The 17096-nt window shown below is 42.1% G+C and overlaps 1 protein-coding gene across 6 annotated transcripts in view; it reads left to right on the top strand.

Annotated features, from left to right (window-relative positions):
- LOC137375967 (organic cation/carnitine transporter 2-like) overlaps positions 1 to 17096 on the top strand; it is a 171435-nt gene that overhangs the window by 61025 nt on the left and 93314 nt on the right. For 5 of the 6 annotated variants that reach the window (XM_068043777.1, XM_068043775.1, XM_068043778.1 and 2 more), the window contains exons 3-4: positions 4156 to 4310; positions 11964 to 12135. In XM_068043777.1, coding sequence (XP_067899878.1) covers positions 4156 to 4310; positions 11964 to 12135 — 327 coding nt within the window. The remainder of the gene's footprint in view (positions 1 to 4155; positions 4311 to 11963; positions 12136 to 17096) is intronic. The other variant, XM_068043779.1, reaches the window with a different exon arrangement.

The raw sequence follows: 17096 nt of genomic DNA, 5'->3' as shown, positions 1-17096 counted from the left end.
GACAAAAATATCTTCATTTTACATTTTTTATATACCTGGCAACCAGATTTAGTCTTTCTACAATAATACATCGCAAGGGCAAAAGGGTGATTATATATATAAAATCATGGAGAAATGGATAGGGACCAGACTTAGGGCACCAGTTAAGTTTCTGACCGTTAATAGAGGGGAATTTGCCAATGATGAGTTCAGAGACATATATGAAAACATGAACCTTATGGTCATGAATACAGCATTAGATGGAGATGGTGGCAATGTCATTGGACGAGTAATCCAGAGACTCAGGTGAATACTCTGGGAACATGGATTCAAATCATACCATGGCAGCTGGTGAAATTTTAATTCAATTAACTAATAAAACTCTGGAATTTAAAGCTTGTCTCAGTAATAGTACCATGAAACTCATTGATTTTCATATAAACACATCTTTTTCACTAATGTCCTTTAAGGAAGGAAATCTGCCGTCCTTACCTGGTCTGGCCGACATGTGACTCCAGAACCACAGCAATGTGGTTAACTCTTAATTGCCCTCTGAAATGGTCGAGCAAGCCTTTCAGTTGTACAAAACTGCTACAAAAAAGATTAAACGGAATAGAACCGGACAGAACACCCGGCATCAACTTAGGCACCAGAAATGACAACGGGAAACCCAACCCTGTTGACCCTGTAAAGTCCTCCTTGATAATGTTTGGGGGCTTATGCCAAAATTGGGACTAATGTCCCAGAGTCTAGTCAAGCAACAGCCTGACACAGTCATACTCATGGAAACATACTTTGTATCCAATGTCCCAGATACACCATCATCATTCCTGGGTATGTCCTGACCCAGGTGCAGGACAGACCCTCCAGTAGTGGCAGCACAGTAGTATACAATCGGGAGGGAGTTGCCCTGAGAGTCCTCAACATTGACTCCGGACCCCGTGAGCTCTCATGACATTAGGTCAAACTTGAGCAAGGAAACCTCTTGCTGATTACCATCTACCCGCCCTTCCTCCTCAACTGATGAATCAGTACTCTTCCATGTTGAACACTGCTTGGAAGAAGCACTGAGGGTGGCAAGGGCAAAAAATATACTCTGGGTGGGGGATTTCAATGTCCATCACCAAGAGTAGCTCGGTAGCACCTCTACTGACCAAGCTGGCCTAGTCCTGAAGGACGTATCAGACTGGGCCTGCGGCAGGAGTAAAGGGAACCAATGGGAGGGAAAAAAACCTACCAGACCTTGTCCTCACCAATCTCCCAGATGCAGATGCATCTGTCTATGACAACATTGGTAGGAGTGACCACCGCACAATCCTTCTGAAAACAAAAACCCCATATTCATACTGAGGATATCCTTAATCATGTTGTATGGCAACGCCACTGTGCTAAATGGGATAGGTCCAGAACAGATCTGGCAGCTCAAAACCAGGCTTCTATGAAGTCCTGTGGACCATCATCAGCAGCAAATTTGTATTTAACCACAATTTGTAACCTCATGACCTGGAACATCCTTCACTCTACCATTACCATCAAGCCAAGGGATCAACCCTGGTTCAATAAAGAGTGCAGGAGAGTATGACAGGAACTGCACCAGGCATACCTGAAAATGAGGTGTCAACCTATTGAAGCAGCAACACAGGACTATTTGCGTGCCAAACAGCAGAAGCAGCATGCAATAGACAGAGCTAAGCAATCCCACAATCAATAGATCAGGTCTAAGCTCTGCAGTCCTGCCACATCCAGTTGTGAATGGTGGTGAACAATAAAGCAACTAACCAGAGGAGAAGGCTGCACAAATATCCCCATCCTCAATGATGGGGGAGCCGAGCACATCAGTGCAAAAGGAAAGGTTGAAGCATTTGCATCAATCGTCATCCAGAAGTGCCGAGCGGATCATCCAGCTCGGCCTCATCCTGAAGTCCCCAGCATCACAGATGCCAGTCTTCAGCCAATTATATTCACTCCATGTGATATCCAGAAATGGCTGTAGGCACTGTATACTGAAAAGGCTATGGATCCTGACAACATCCCAGCTGCAGTACTGAAGACTTGTGCTACAGAACTTGTCGTGCCCCTAACCAAGCTGTTTCAGTACAGTTACAACACTGGTATCTACCAGAAATGTGGAAAATTGCCCAGGTTTGTTCTGCCCACAAAAAGCAGGACAAATCCAATCCAGCCTATTACCTGCCTATCAGTCTACTCTCAATCAGCAGATAAGTGCTGGAAGGTGTTGTTGACAGTGCTATCAAGCAGCACTTGAGTATGGCATCAATGGGCCCTAGCCAAATTGAAGTCAATAAAAATAGGGGGAAAACTTTCTACTGGTAAGAGTCATACTGAGCACAAAGGAAAATGGTTGTGGTTATTGGAGGACAATCATCTCAGCTGCAAGACATTGCTGCAGGAGTTCCTCAGGGTAGTATTCTCGGCCCAACCATCTTCAGCTGCTTCATCAATGACCTTCCCTCCATCATAAGGTTAGAAGTGGGGATGTTCGCTGATGTTTGTACAATGTTCAATACCATTCACAACTCCTCAGATGCTGAAGCAGTCTGTGTCCACATGCAGCAAGACTTGGACAACATTCAGACTTGGGTTGATAAGTGGCAATTAACATTCGCACCATTCAAGTACCAGGCAGTGAGCATCTCCAACAAGAGAGAATCTAACCATCTCCCTTTGACATTCAACAGCATTACCATCACTGAATCCTCCACTATCAACATCCTGGTGGTTACCATTGACCAGGAAAGGAACTGGAACAGCCAAATAAATACTGTGGCTACAAGGGGTTGGGAATTCTTTGGTGAGTAACTCACCTTCTAACTCCCCAAAGCCTGTCCACCATCTGCAAGGCACAGATGAGGAGTGTGATGGAATACTCTCCACTTGCCTGGTTGAGTGCAATTCCAGCACAATCAAGATGCTCTACATAATCCAGGACAAAGCAGCCCACTTGATTGGCACCACATCCACGACCTTAAATATTCACTCCCTCCACCACCAGTGCACAGTGGCAGGATCCCGCAATGTTTTAATGGTAACATATTGGAAAACTTTCAGGCATCCTCGATGCACCATGATTTCTTATGGGGTGGAACTTCAGAATTGAGAAATGTGTTATTAATAATGTTAAAGTAGAATTTAAGATTAGAAGTCAGGCTTGTGGGGCTTTTAAATATATTGGTTTATATATTAATATATATAAATATATATATATATATATATAAATCTGGAATAACATTACATTAACAATCTTATTTAGTGAGTGTTACTCCATCTCAGTTAATCATGCTAGGTCATCACAGACAGATGATATCCCTAAAGAAGAGGCAGATCAATTGTGAAGCTTGATTGGTTAATTAAACTAGTTGGGCACTCAGACTAGAACTGATGCTAGTTTTGACCTGCTGGACTTAAGCACTATGATGAAAAAACCTGAATTTGAGAATGTTTTAAGGGCAAATAAAACATTAAAAAATTTAATCTGGCGAGATGGCATACTGAAGTTCCCATCCTTAGCCGATCCAATGAATCTGAAACTAATCATTTTTAGAGTTGCTTCACATGCTAATCTTGCTGATGGGTACGTATGCAGGCGCAGCTGGTTTCATAATATGTTTGATGGGTGAAAATGGGAAATGCTATCCTATATCTTGGGAAGGTAAGAAAATAAAAAAAATGGTTGTTGAAAGTATTTTAGCTGCAGAAACACTGGCACTTGTGGAGGTAGTGGATATGGGGCTCTATATGTCAAATATTATAGAAGAGATTCTGTACTGAAGACAGGATACCCAATGAACATTATGCAGATAATCATTCCTTGTGACAACATACATTCGACAACATGCATAAGCAAGAAAAGGTTACAATTGACCTTGCTGGATTGAAACAAATGCTGGAGAGAAAGGAAATCACAAAAGTTATGTGCCAGCATAATCTCCTTGTGCTTTTATGTAAATCTAAGCGTTTGTGGAGAATTCTCTGTTTATGTGCATGACTGCTATGCTACCAGGAGAATATAGATATGGCATGTACACCAGTGTACATGTGTATGTATAAACGTGTGCATGACTTTGCATGCGAAAGACTACATGCATGAGATTATGAGTATGTCAGTAAATATCAATTCTGTATATAGCTGGAAATTTATTTGCTTCGGCTTTCCAGGTTTGGGAGGAAGGCAATTATGTTTGGAACTATGGCCGTACAGACTGTATTCAGCGTGCTTCAAGTCTTCTCTCCAAACTGGGAAATATTCTGCATTCTCAATTTCCTTGTGGGTCTTGGACAGATTTCAAACATGGTGGCTGCCTTTGTTCTTGGTAGGTATCAATACCATTCAGTAATTTTATTAGCCCTTCTCTACATTTGATTATTCTGTAACTCTCAATGTGACACTAAGTTCTGGTCATTACATCCTGACCCAGAAGACTGGTAGAGGACCCATGTAAATTTTGAGGCCTCAAGTTTTTTTGGATTTCTTTCTGTGGGAAAAAGGTAAAAAAAATTCTGAAATGTGACAGCAGGAATGTTCGTGCTGTGATTGAGAACCAGAGCACTGTTGAATTGCAGAAAAAAAAAGTATGAGCTATGATTAGCAAAAGTGCAAGAAGAATTCTAAACATTACAAATCAGGCATCCTCTGTTTCAAACCCAAGTACTTATTTTATTGTTACACCTTCTATGTTAATGACTTAGAAAGACTTGCATTTATATTGCACCTTTCACAACCACCAGATGTACTTTTTTGAAGTGTAGTTACTGTTGTAATGCTGGAAACTCAACAAACAGTATGCACACAGCAAACTCCCCAGGCAGCAATGTGATAATGATGGAATCTTTTTTTTGTGATGTTGATTGAGGGATAAATATTGGCCAGGAAACTGGGGATAACTCCCCTGCTCTTCTTCACGATAGTGCCGTGGGATCTTTTACATCTGCATGAGCAAGCAGATGGGGCCTCAGTTTAACCTCTCATTAAAAGACAACATCTCTGACAGTGCAGCGGTCCCTCAGTGCTGCACTGGAGCATCAGCCTTAATTTTTAGGGTCAAGTCTTTGAGTGGGTCTTGAACCTGGAGACTCAAATGCAAGAGTACTACCAACTGAGCCACAGCTGACACTTAGATGAAGAAACTGTGAGTAATTTATACAAGTTTGCTGGTGATACAAAGCAAGGTGGGAATGTAGGGAAAGTGAGGAAACTGAGGAAAATACTGAGGAAAGTGATGGTTTATCTGGGGAATGTAGCCAAGGTCATGGCGCCATGTCTGGCTCAGCTGCACAGAGGGGCACAAAGAAGACTGGAAGAGCAATAATGATAGGAGAGTCGATAGTTAGGGGAATAGACAGGCGTTTCTGCAGCCACAGACGTGAATCCAGGATGGTGTGTTTTCTCCCTGGGGCCATAGTCAAGGATGTCACTGAGCAGCTGCAGAGCACCATGAGATAGGAGGGTGAACAGCGAACAGTCGTGGTCCACATTGGTACCAATGACATAGACAGAAAGAGGGATGTGGTCCTGTGGTCAGAATTTAGGGAGCTAGTTAAGAAATTAGCGAGCAGGCCCTCAAAAGTAATAATCTTCAGCTTTCTCCTGGTACCAAACGTAAGTGAGTATATAAATAGGGGAGGGCCTATCAAAAATGTACAAGGAGACTTACGCATGGATGCAGAAGATGTGGGCAGGGTGCTTAATGAGTTTTTTTTCTCTGTCTTCACAAAGGAGAGGGATGATGCAGACATTGTAGTAAAGGAGGAGTGTGAAATATTAGGTACAATAAGCATAATGAGAGAGGGAATACTAGAGGGTCTGACATCCTTGAAAGTGGATAAATCAGCAGGACTGCATCACAGGTTGTTAAAGGAAGCCAGCAAGGAAATAGCGGAGGAAATAGCACCGAGTATCATCTTCAAACCCTCACTGGATACAGGTGAGGTGCTAGAGGATTGGAGATCTCCAAATGTTATACCATTGTTTAAAAAGGGTGCGAGAGATAGGCCAAATAATTGTAGGCTGGTCAGTCTGACCCCAGTGGTGGGTAAATTCTTAGAATCAATTCTGAGAGACAGGATAAACTGCCACTTAGAAAGGCATGGATTAATGAGGGATAGTCAGCATGGATTTGTTAAGGGAAGGTCAGATCTTACGAAAATGAAAACAAGAAACGCTGGAAATACTCAGCAGGTCTGGCAGCATCTGTGGAGAGAGAAGCAGAGTTAACATTTCAGGTCAGTGACCCTTTTTCAGAACTGCAGTATTTTGCTTTTATTATAGTTATGTCTTACTAACTTGATTGAGTTTTTTCAAGAGGTAACACGGAGGATTGATGAGCGTAGTGCAGTGGTTGTGGTCTACATGGATTTTAGTAAGGCATTTGACAAGATCCCGCATGGCAGACTAGCCAGAAAAATGAAAGCCCAGGGGAATGTGACAGGTTGGATCCAAAATTGGCTCAGTGTCAGGAAACAAAGGGTGGTAGTCGATGAATATTTTTGTGAATAGAAAGCAGTTTCCAGTGACATTCCGCAGGGCTCAGTGTTGGGTCCCTCGCTGTTTGTGGTATATATTAATGATTTGGATTTAAATGTGGGAGGCATGATTGGGAAATTTGCTGATGACACAAAAATTGGCTGTGTAGTTGATAGTGAAGAGGATAGCTGTAGAATCCAGAACAATATCAGTGGTTTGGTTGAGTGGGCGGAAAAGTGACAAATGGAATTCAATCCAGAGAAGAGTGAGGTCAAACAAAGCAAGGGAATACGCAATAAATGGGAAGATATTGAGAGGGGTAGAAGAAGTGAGAGGATTAGAGGGGACCTGAGGAAAAACATTTTCACCCAGAGGGTGGAGAGTGTCTGGAATTCACTGCCTGGATTGGTGGTGGAGGCAGAAACACCTCAACTCTTTTAAAAGGTACCTGGACATGCACCTAAAGTGTTGTAACCTGCAAGGTTATGGACCAGGTGCTAGAAGGTGGAATTAGATTGGGTGGCTAGATTTTTTAGCCAGTGCAGACACGATGAACCAAATGGCCTCCTTTGGTACTGTAATTTTTCGATGGTTCTAAACAGCTTGACCGGAAAGATGATGCAGGAGGGAGGGCTTTAGATTCCTGGGACACTGGAACCAATTCCCGAGGAGATGGGACCTGTACAGGCTGGACGGGTTGCACTTGAACAGAGCTGGAACAAATTTCCTTGAAGGACAATTTGCTTGTGCTTTTGAGGAGGTTTTAAATTAACTTGGCAAGGGCATGGGAACCAGGAGATAATACAAGAGAGGAACACCAAGGTACACAGAGAATTGGGAGAGACAGATTGTACTATAGCAGGAAATAGTGTGGTATTAGGTGGCGTCAGAGTAAGAGGGATAGTAATAAAGTCTAAAGTAGGGTTGCTGTGCATGTATGTGAATGTGTAGAGTGTGGTAAATAAGGTTGGTGAGCTGCAGACACGGATAGCCATGTGGAAGTATGATGTTGTGGCGATAATGGAGACCTGGCTCAAAGAAGGGCAGGACTGAGTCCTAAATATTCCTGGATATAAGGTGTTCAGGAAAGATAGGAAAGGAAGGCAAGGGTGAGGGGTGGCAGTTTTGATTAAGAACAGCATTGTAGTGCTGGAGAGAGAGAGGATCTCCCAGAGGGGTCAGGGAGAGAATCTATTTGGTTAGAGCTAAGAAACAAAAAAGGTGCAATTGCATTGCTTGTTGCAATCTATAGTCCACCAACTAGCAGGATAAATGTAGAGGAACAAATTTGCAAGCAAATTACAGAGCGGTGCAAGAATTAGAGTGGTTATAAAATGTGGGACTTTAATTATCTCAATATAGACTGGGATAGTTGTAATTTAAAGGGCAGAGAGGGGCAAGAGTTCCTAAAGTGTGTTCAGGAGAATTTTCTACAGCAGTATGTTTCCAGTCCAATGAGAGAGGAGACATTGCTAGACTTGGTTATTGGGAAGGACCAATCAAGTGTCAGTAGGGGAACATTTAGGGGACAGTGATCATCGTGTCATAAGGTTTAGTTTGACTATGGAAAAGGACAAGGAGCAATCCAGAGTAGGAATAATTAATGGGGAAAAGCCAACTTCAATGGGGGTAAGAATGGATCTGACGCAGATAAATTAGAATCAAAGCTTGGCAGGCAAAATAGTAACTGAACAATGGGCTGCCTTTAAAGAAGAGAGAGTTCAGGCACAGTCAAGGTATATTTCCATGAAGGGGAAAGGTAGGGCAAATGAAACCAGAGCTCCCTGGGTGACAAAAGAGATATAGATTAAGATGAAAAAGAAAAAGTGTGCTTATGACAGATATCAGGTCGATAGTACAACCAAGAACCAGGTGGAATATAGAAGGTTCAGAGGGGAAGTGAAAAAGCAAATAAGAGAAGCAAAGAAAGAGGATGAAAAGAGACTGGCAGCTAATATAAATGGGAATCCAAAAGTTTTCTCCAGGCAAATTAATAGTAAAAGGGTGGTAAAAAGGAGGGGTGGGGCTGATTCGGGACCAAGAAGGGGATTTATGTATGGAGACAGAGGACATGGTTGAGGTGTTAAATGAACACTTTGCATCTGTCTTTACCAAGGAGGAAGATGCTGTGCAGGTCATGGTGAAAATGAAGGTAATTCAGACACTTGAAGGGTTTAACATTGATGAGGAGGTATTGGATATGCTCAGAGTTGATAAGGCACCAGGATTAGATGAGATGTATCCAAGGATACTGAGGGAAGTTTGAGTGGAAATTGCAAAGGCACTGGTCATAATTTTTCAATCTTCCTTAGATTTTGGTAGGGGTGCCAGGGGACTGGAGAATTGCAAATATTACACCCTTGTTCAAATAAAAGTATCAAGATAAGCCCTGCAACTGCAGCCCAGTGAGTTTAACTTCAGTGGTGGGGAAGCTTCTAGAAATGATAATTTGGCACAATATTAATAGTCACTTGGGCAAATGTGGGTTAATTAGGGAAAGCCAGCATAGATTTGTGAAAGGCAAATTTTGTTTAACTAACTTGCTAGAGGTTTTTGATGAGGTAACAGAGAAGGTTGATCAGGGTAATGCTGTTGATGTGGCGTTTATAGACTTCCAAAAAGCATTTGGTAATGTGCCACACAACAGACTTGTGAGCAAAGTTATAGCTCATGAAGGAAAGAGACAGTAGCAACATGGATATGAAATTGGCTGTGTGACAGGCAACAAAGAGGACTGGTTAATGGATGTTTTTGGACTGGAAGAAAGTTTATAATGGAGTTCTCCAAGTATAAGGACCCTTGCTTTTCCTGATATATTAATGACCTAGATCTTGGCGTACACGGAACAATTTCAAAATTTGCGGATGATATGAAACTTGGAAATATCGTGAACTGAGGAGAATGATGCAGAACTTCAAAAGGACATAGACGGGTTAGTGGAATGGGTGGACAAGTGACAGAAGTTTAATGCAGAGATGCGTGAGGTGATTCATTTTAGTAGGAAGAACACAGAAAAACAATAGAAAATAAAGTGTGCAAATTTAATGGGGTTGCAGGAGCAGAGGGAATTGGGTGCATATGTGCATAAATCATTGAAAGTGGAAGGTCAGGTTGCGAGAGTGGTAAATAGAGCATACAGCATCCTAGGCTTCATTAATAGGGGCATAGAGTACAAAAGCAAGGAAGTTATATTAAACTTGTATAGTTTAATAACTATAAATCCTTGGTCAAAGAGATAGGTTTCAAGGAGCGTCTTAAAGGAGAAAAGAGAGGAGGAGATGCAGAGAAGTTTAGGGAGCGAGGTCCAGAGCTTATGGCCCAGGCAGCTGAAAGCACAGCCACCAAAAGTGAAGCAATTAACATCAGGGATGCTCAAGAATTAGATGAGCACAGATATCTCAGAGGATTGTGAGGCTGGAGGAAATTACAGAAATAAAGAAGGGTCCCTCTATAGCAATAATATCCTTCCTAAGGTAACGGGACCAAAACTGCACACAGTACTCCAGGTGTGGTCTAACTAAGGTTCTATACAATTGAAACAAGACTTCAGTACTTCTGTGGTCAAATCCTCTTGTGATAAAGGCTAACATGCCATGAGCCTTCCTAATTGCTTGCTGCACCTGTATGTTAGCTTTCAGTGACCTATTGACGAGGGCACTCATGTTCCTTTGTACATCTACACTTTCTAATCTCTTACCATTTAAGAAATACTCTGCACATCTATTCCACCTATCAATGTGGATATCCTCACATTTTTCCGCATTATATTCCATCTGCTACATTATTGCCAACTCACAACGTCACGCCAAATCTCCTTGAAGCTGCTTTACATCTTCTTCACAACACACATTCCCACCCAGTTTTGTGTCATCCGCGAACTTACATTTGGTCCCCACATCCAATTCATGGAAATTGAAAAAAAGATGTGTACAGCTTTGGGACGTGACAACACGTTCAAGAACATTGGACAGGTAAGGGAGCTTAGAGATGGGATGGTAGTTTGCAAGGACAGTGGGTGAAGTTTTTTGAAGAGACGGATGATGATGGCAGATTTAAAGGAGAGAGGGACAATACCTGAAGAATCAGTATCAACTAACAGGAGGACTAAGAAGGGAAGCTGTGTAGTCAGTTTAGTGAGAATAGGGTTGAGGGAGCAGGAGGTGGGTCTCATGGACAAGATGAGCTTGGAGAGGGCATGAGAGGAGATAGGCAAGAAACAAGAGAAAGATGTGAATTCAGGGCTAGGGCATGGGGGGACTTCAGAGGAAGTTTGGCCCAGTGGACTGGTGGAAAGGAGGGAAGTGACAGAGATAGCTGATTAGATGGTCTCAATCTTAGTGACAAAGAAGTCCATGAGCTCCTCGCACTTATTATTTTTCTTTCTGTTGCTGGAGGTGAGGGTGTAGTGGACAGTGGAGACTGAGAAAAGAAGTTGAGAGTTATCGTTGCTTTCCAGGATGATTCTGGAATCGTGAGCAGATTTGGCAGACAGGAGCAGGATTGGATAGTGCTTTATATGATCCAGCCAGATCTGGCAGTGAATGGCTAAACTAGTTTTCTGCCATATCAGTTGAAGTCTGTGTACCTTAGAATTAAGGGAACAGAGCAAAGGACCATATAAGGCGAACAGCCAGGGTGAGAGAGAGTAATGGTTTTACTGGGGATTAGGGCATCAAAGGTGGAAGTGAGGGTGTGGTTGAGCAAATCAATAGCTGCAGCTGTATCTTGGCAAGAGGAGGGCCAAAAGCGAGACAAATGGGATTTTGAAAGTGCCGCTGTGAGTGAATTGGAGATATTGGAGCCTGAAAGGAACATATTTATGAAGAGATCTCCTGCAGTATTTGAAATGTTTAATGATTACAGATAATTTACACCCAGATTATTACTTCAGAAAAGTCAGAAAAGTTGAGCCAGAGAACATAATTAGATAATTTGTGAAAAGTACATTTTTTAAAAAATCAGGAAAGTTTCTTTACTGAAGAAATAACCCACGTTTGACATGTCTGCAATTGAGGCAGAAAAGGCAAACCGTTGGATTTGTTTAAAAAATGATTGGATGTGAGTCAGTACTAGAGGGATAAGCTTTCATGGGCTGGCTGATCTATTGCCGTTGCTGACTGTTCCTGTATTTTTGAATCCAGAGACAGTAATAATCTCCAGTCCCAATGTCTGTTAGAGATTTCTGTTCTTAAGTGATGCACATTTGAGAAGTAATTATTTTTCTCTCCTCTCGATCAGGTAGCATACTTCATTGCTTTCTTCTTTCTCCTTCTGGGACTCAATCACTGGCCTCTGGGAGATGCACAAGGTAGACTGAAGTGACATATCTGCATTCAGATCCTTCACATAGCTTGACTTGTAGATTGTGTTTAGTCAATAGAAGCTTGTTTTTAAATGAACACAAAAGAAAAGTTTATTTCAGAATGGCGATAATAGGCAGTGAAATAAAATTAGGAAGTAACTCACAATCACGATTTTTGAACTGGGTATTCTCTTGTTACAGGATCAGAACTTCTTGGGAAATCTGTTCGGGTTTTGTACGGTTCACTAGGAATTTGTATTCCTTATGCACTCGGCTACATGATGCTGCCTCTGCTTGCATACTTCCTACGAAGCTGGAAGATGTTGCTTTTCGCCCTGTCTCTCGCTGGCCTGCTGTATGTTCCTTTGTGGTGGTAAGTAGGAATTAGAACATGAACCGATGTCATCAATCGTTAAGGACATTTATTGCCTTAAATTTCTGCCACTGATTCCAACCATGATAAAGAAAATGCGAGTCCCTTTTGGATGAGGGTAAGGGTGAGGATTAGCTTTGGCAGTGTATTAGAGAGTTGTAGTCATGTGACAACAACTGTAATGAGCAGTTCAGTGGAGGTGATCTTTACCTTCACTTCTTAGGAGGTAATTGAGTGGAATCAATCGCTAGCCCATTATATTACCTGCCCAATTTTACCAGACTGAAATCAATGCATTGACAATTAATGGGTTCTACTGTGGGCAGGTGATCTGTTCTCTCAGGATACTATCCAGGTGGCAATAAATTCTAGCAACATGATTTTGAGGCACATGGAAGTTAAGCTGCCAAAACAGACCTTGGCTGTGATAACAACAGTTCAGAACTTCAACAAGCAAGACATTAGCTCCTGATTCCTACAAGACACTAAGTACAAGTGGCCCATAATTAGGGCCTACCAAACTGATGTCTGTGAATAATGAGTCATGGACCATGAAATCGGCCATTTTGCAAACTGCCTTTTTTCTTCATTGACACAAGGCTCACCTCACTGATTGCTGGGCAGCTGGCAAACTTCATGTGTTTTAGTGATTGACACAGGATCATCTCACTGATTGCTGAGTATGTTGCAAACATCATGTGTTTTATTCATTGACACAAGGATCACCTCACTGATTGATGGGCATGTTGCAAATTTTGCATATTTTAGTGACTAATACAAGGTTGGCAGATGAGGGAGGGCTTCCAGTGCAGTTTTAAGAGACACAGTCTCAAGTATTAGCAAACAAGTGAGAATGCCAGAATGGGCAAATGGAATGCTATCCTTTACCATGAGAGGAATTGAAAATAAGAGTAAAGATGTTATGCTTCAGTTATACAGGGCATTGGTGAGAGAACATCTTGGATACTCTGTGCAGATTTGGTCTCCTTATTTAAGGAACGATGTAAATGTGCTGGAGGCAGTTCAGAGGAGGTTTACTAAATTGATACCTGTGATACGACCAGGTGAGAAAGGTGTCTAGGGGTATTTTACTGTCTTCATCTGGTCTTATTGTAGCAGGGTTTAATTTTAAACACACTGCGTTTTGAGCTCCCCCATGGTGAATCCTTGTTCACCGCTTTCCAATTATAAGACAAAGAAATGAGGTCACCAGGCTTTCTTCGGTTTAAAGAAGAAAAGTGAAATTTATTAAACTTATTTAAACTCTAATTTGGTTAACGCCTACAGATATACACCACGTCCCATGCTAGCATGCATATGCGATATGCACATGCAAATAGAGACAGAAAAGAGAAGAAAAAGTAAAATGGAGAGGTTTGAGGCAATCTCTGAAGGTTTTTTTTTTAACTGTGCTTCAAGCTCACTGTAGGGTCCTTGATTGTAGGTAGTCTTGCTTTTCTTTGGGGCCCAGTATTCTCCTTAAACCTTGTTCACTGGAGGAGACTTTTCTCTCCTGGGGTTCATACGTCTTCAATGGTTTCCGAGCTGGTGAGAGCAAAATGAGGGCAGCCAGGAAAGAGATCTTTTCCATTCTAAGAGCAAACAACTTTCTGACTTCAAAATTTTGTTGCCAGTTCAAATTCAGAAAACCAACAGCCAGCCAGTCATGTGACTAAACTGATCTGACCACTTTTCTGTGTATTGGGGAAGCAAGGACTGGGTGCCTTGTTCCAATACTGTCTGATAGCATGCAAATGTCTTTCCAGTCAGGGGCTTGGCAATTCCTTGTGATCGGCCCTCTTTTCTTCCCAGCCACCATTTTAAGTTTTAATGTTCATGTGGCGAAATAATGTGTGCCTTAGTCTTGGCGGGTGGGGGGATAAGTGGGTTGTCTTATGAGAAAAGGTTGGACAGACTGGGCTTGTTTTCACTGGAATTTAGAAGAGTGAGGGGAGACTTGGTTGAAGTTTATAAAATCCTGAAGAGTCAAGACAAGGTGGATGTGGAAAGGATGTTTCCTCTTATGGGTGAGTCTAGAACTAGAAGGCATTGTTTTAAAATTAGGGGTTGCCGTTTTAGGACAGAGACGAGGAGAAATGTTTCTCTCAGTGGGTTGTGTAACTTTGGAACTCAATGCCTCAGAAAGTGGTGGAGGTGGGGTCATTGAAAATGTTTCAGGTAGAGGTGGATAGATTCTTGTTAGTAAGGCAATCAAGGGTTATTGGGGGTACATGGGAGTGTGGAATTCGAAACACAAACAGATCAGCCATGAACTTATTGAATGGCGGAGCAGGCTCGAGGGGCCGAATGAGGTACTTCTGCTTCTAATTCGTATATTCGTATGTATTTGCTGCGGTCAGGTGGGGAGTTGATCAGTGGGAATCACCCCCTCACACCACATGACCATAACAAATTGGGGGCTCGAAGCCAGGGTCTGAACAGCTAAGCAAACAAGAGATTTGGAAAACGGGAAGAAAATTGACCTCTAAAATTGTGGAAAAATAAACAAACAGGTTTTTCGTGAATTCTTTTTTTCTCTATGATGCTAGAAACAAAGGAGATGGCCCCATTTCATGCTAAGGAGTTTGTAGAGTAGGGAGAGATATCCCATGATAAGTTAAACAGAGGTGGGAATCACTTTCAGACAAAAAGTAAAGAAACATGAACTAGTGAAAAATCTAGTCAACCATTTTAAAATTATCCCTGAACTAGAAGACAATAGCATGGAATCAAAGTCTGAATTATAGCTCTAGCTAGAATTCAGTTGAAAAGGAAAGAGATGCAGTTGCATATGAAAAGTGAAGAAATACAGTATCAGCCTCAGAAGGAAAAAGACAAAAGAGAGTTTCAGAGGGAAAAACTGGAAAGAGAGATGCAAAGAGAGGAAGCGGCAAGAAGGTTTGAGTTACAGAGACTACAAACCCAAAATGAAAATGCTGCGAGTCATTCAAGCCTTATCCCCATTTCAGAGCAAAACTTTGATGTGCTGAAACACTCCATAATAGCGGCACAATTTAATGAGGAGGAGGTAGAGTCATATTTTATCTCATTTGAGAAAATAGCTACCAGGCTAAAATGGCCGAAAGAATTCTGGACTCTCCTCTTAGAAGGCGAGTTTGTGGTTAGGGCTCGTGAAGCTTTCCCTGTAATTAGAAATAAGTTTCTGTGATTATGAACAAGCTAAAAATGCAATTCTAAATGTTTATGAGCTGGTACTGGAAGCATATAGACAGAAATTCCGACACACCTGGAAAGGAACCACACAGACTTACATTGAATTTGAAAGAGTCAAACATATAGCTTTTGATTGCTGGATATGTTCTCTCAAGCTAGAACCCTCATATGAAAATATGAGAGAAGTGATATTGCTGGAAGAGTTTAAAAATAGAAGAACAAAGAATTCACAGGGTAAGAGAAGCCACCACCATGGTAGATGTCCTTGAATTCACATACAAACACCTTACTCAGGGAAAAGCCTATCATGATAATTACCAGAGGTTCGGAAAAGGCAGAAAGTGGGAAAGTGATAAAAGCTGAGATTATAGCGACAGAGAAACAAAAGGTAAGCACACAAGAAGCCCTGCACCAGTAAGAAAAGAAAATGCAGAGGGAAGGGATGTATACCACAGACCTGTGTGTTCACATTGCAGCAAAACAGGGCATATCAAAACTGACTGCTAGATGTTAAAGGAGAAGCCCATTAATCTTGAAAGCGTGCACAAGGTTAACAAAGAAATGGGTGCCCTGGCAGATCTGACTGTGGCCCTAGCCTTGGGAAAGAACTCCACCAAGAATACTGCCATAGATACAGGAGAAATAGAGATAATTCCTGAAGGCTTTCAGGATTTTATTTTAAAATGAATGAAGTCTCCATACCCCTCTAGTGAGGCAAATAAACCCATTGCCCTGCTTCGAGACACCGGGGCCATTCAATCCTTTATGCTGGGTCAAGGGATGACCTTCCCATCGGAGAGCTCGCTAAAAGGAATTGAAGGAGTATACATGTTTGTACCCCTGTATCGGGTTCACTTGGAGTGCAACCTGGTTTCTGGGCCAGTTACTGTAGGAATTGTCCCTAGTCTACCTGTGGCTGGCATAGACTTGCTACTGAGCATTGATTTGGCTGCAAGTAAGTGGTCACAGACCCAGTGATATCAGACCAGCCAAATGAGGCCAAGGAGACAGAGCAAATACAGGAAGAAGTCCCTGGAATCATTCCTGCCTGTGCAGTAACAGGGGCCATGGCCAAGCAAGCTCCCCTAGGGAAAGCTAAACCAGAAAATCAGCTCAATGACTCAGAGGATTGGCTGACTGAAACTTATTTCAGGGATTTAGGAGAAGTATATGACAGACCCTCCATAATTGAAGCCCAGAAAGCAGATCCTGATTGAGAACAGATAGCACAAAAAGCTTATTCCGAGGGAGATGCAGAGAAGCATTAAAAATTTTAATGAGGAATTGGAGACCCCCACACTGACCTGCAGAGGAGGAGTGGACAGTTGTTCGTCAAATTGTGGTTCCCCCATAAATATTGCAGAAAGATTCGGTGAATTGCCCATGAAATCACAATGGTTGGGCATGTGGGTATCTGAAAGACCCAAGCCCGAATTAGCCGCCATTTTTAAGGCCACAGCTCCACAAGAATGTGGTTAAATTCTGCCAGACCTGCCAGATTATTGGGAAACCCCAGTCTGCCATTAAACCTATGCCACTGATCTCCATTCCTGCTTTTGAAGAACATTTCATAGAGTTGTAATTGATTGCGTGGGACCCCGACCCAAAATCATGACAGGTCATCAGTACCTACTAACTACGATGGATATGGCTACCTAATACTCATAAGCCATATCCTTAAGGAATATTACTACCAAAGCCGTAGTCAGGGTGTTAACCCAATTCTTGACCAAATTTGGACTCCCCGTAAAATACAGTCTGATCAGGGAACTAATTTCATGTCCCAA

Source organism: Heterodontus francisci, chromosome 12, assembly GCF_036365525.1.
Source record: "Heterodontus francisci isolate sHetFra1 chromosome 12, sHetFra1.hap1, whole genome shotgun sequence".
Classification (NCBI taxonomy): Eukaryota; Metazoa; Chordata; class Chondrichthyes; order Heterodontiformes; family Heterodontidae; genus Heterodontus; species Heterodontus francisci.
The sequence above is the reverse complement of the archived record's forward strand: the minus strand, read 5'-3'. Positions and strand labels throughout refer to the sequence as shown.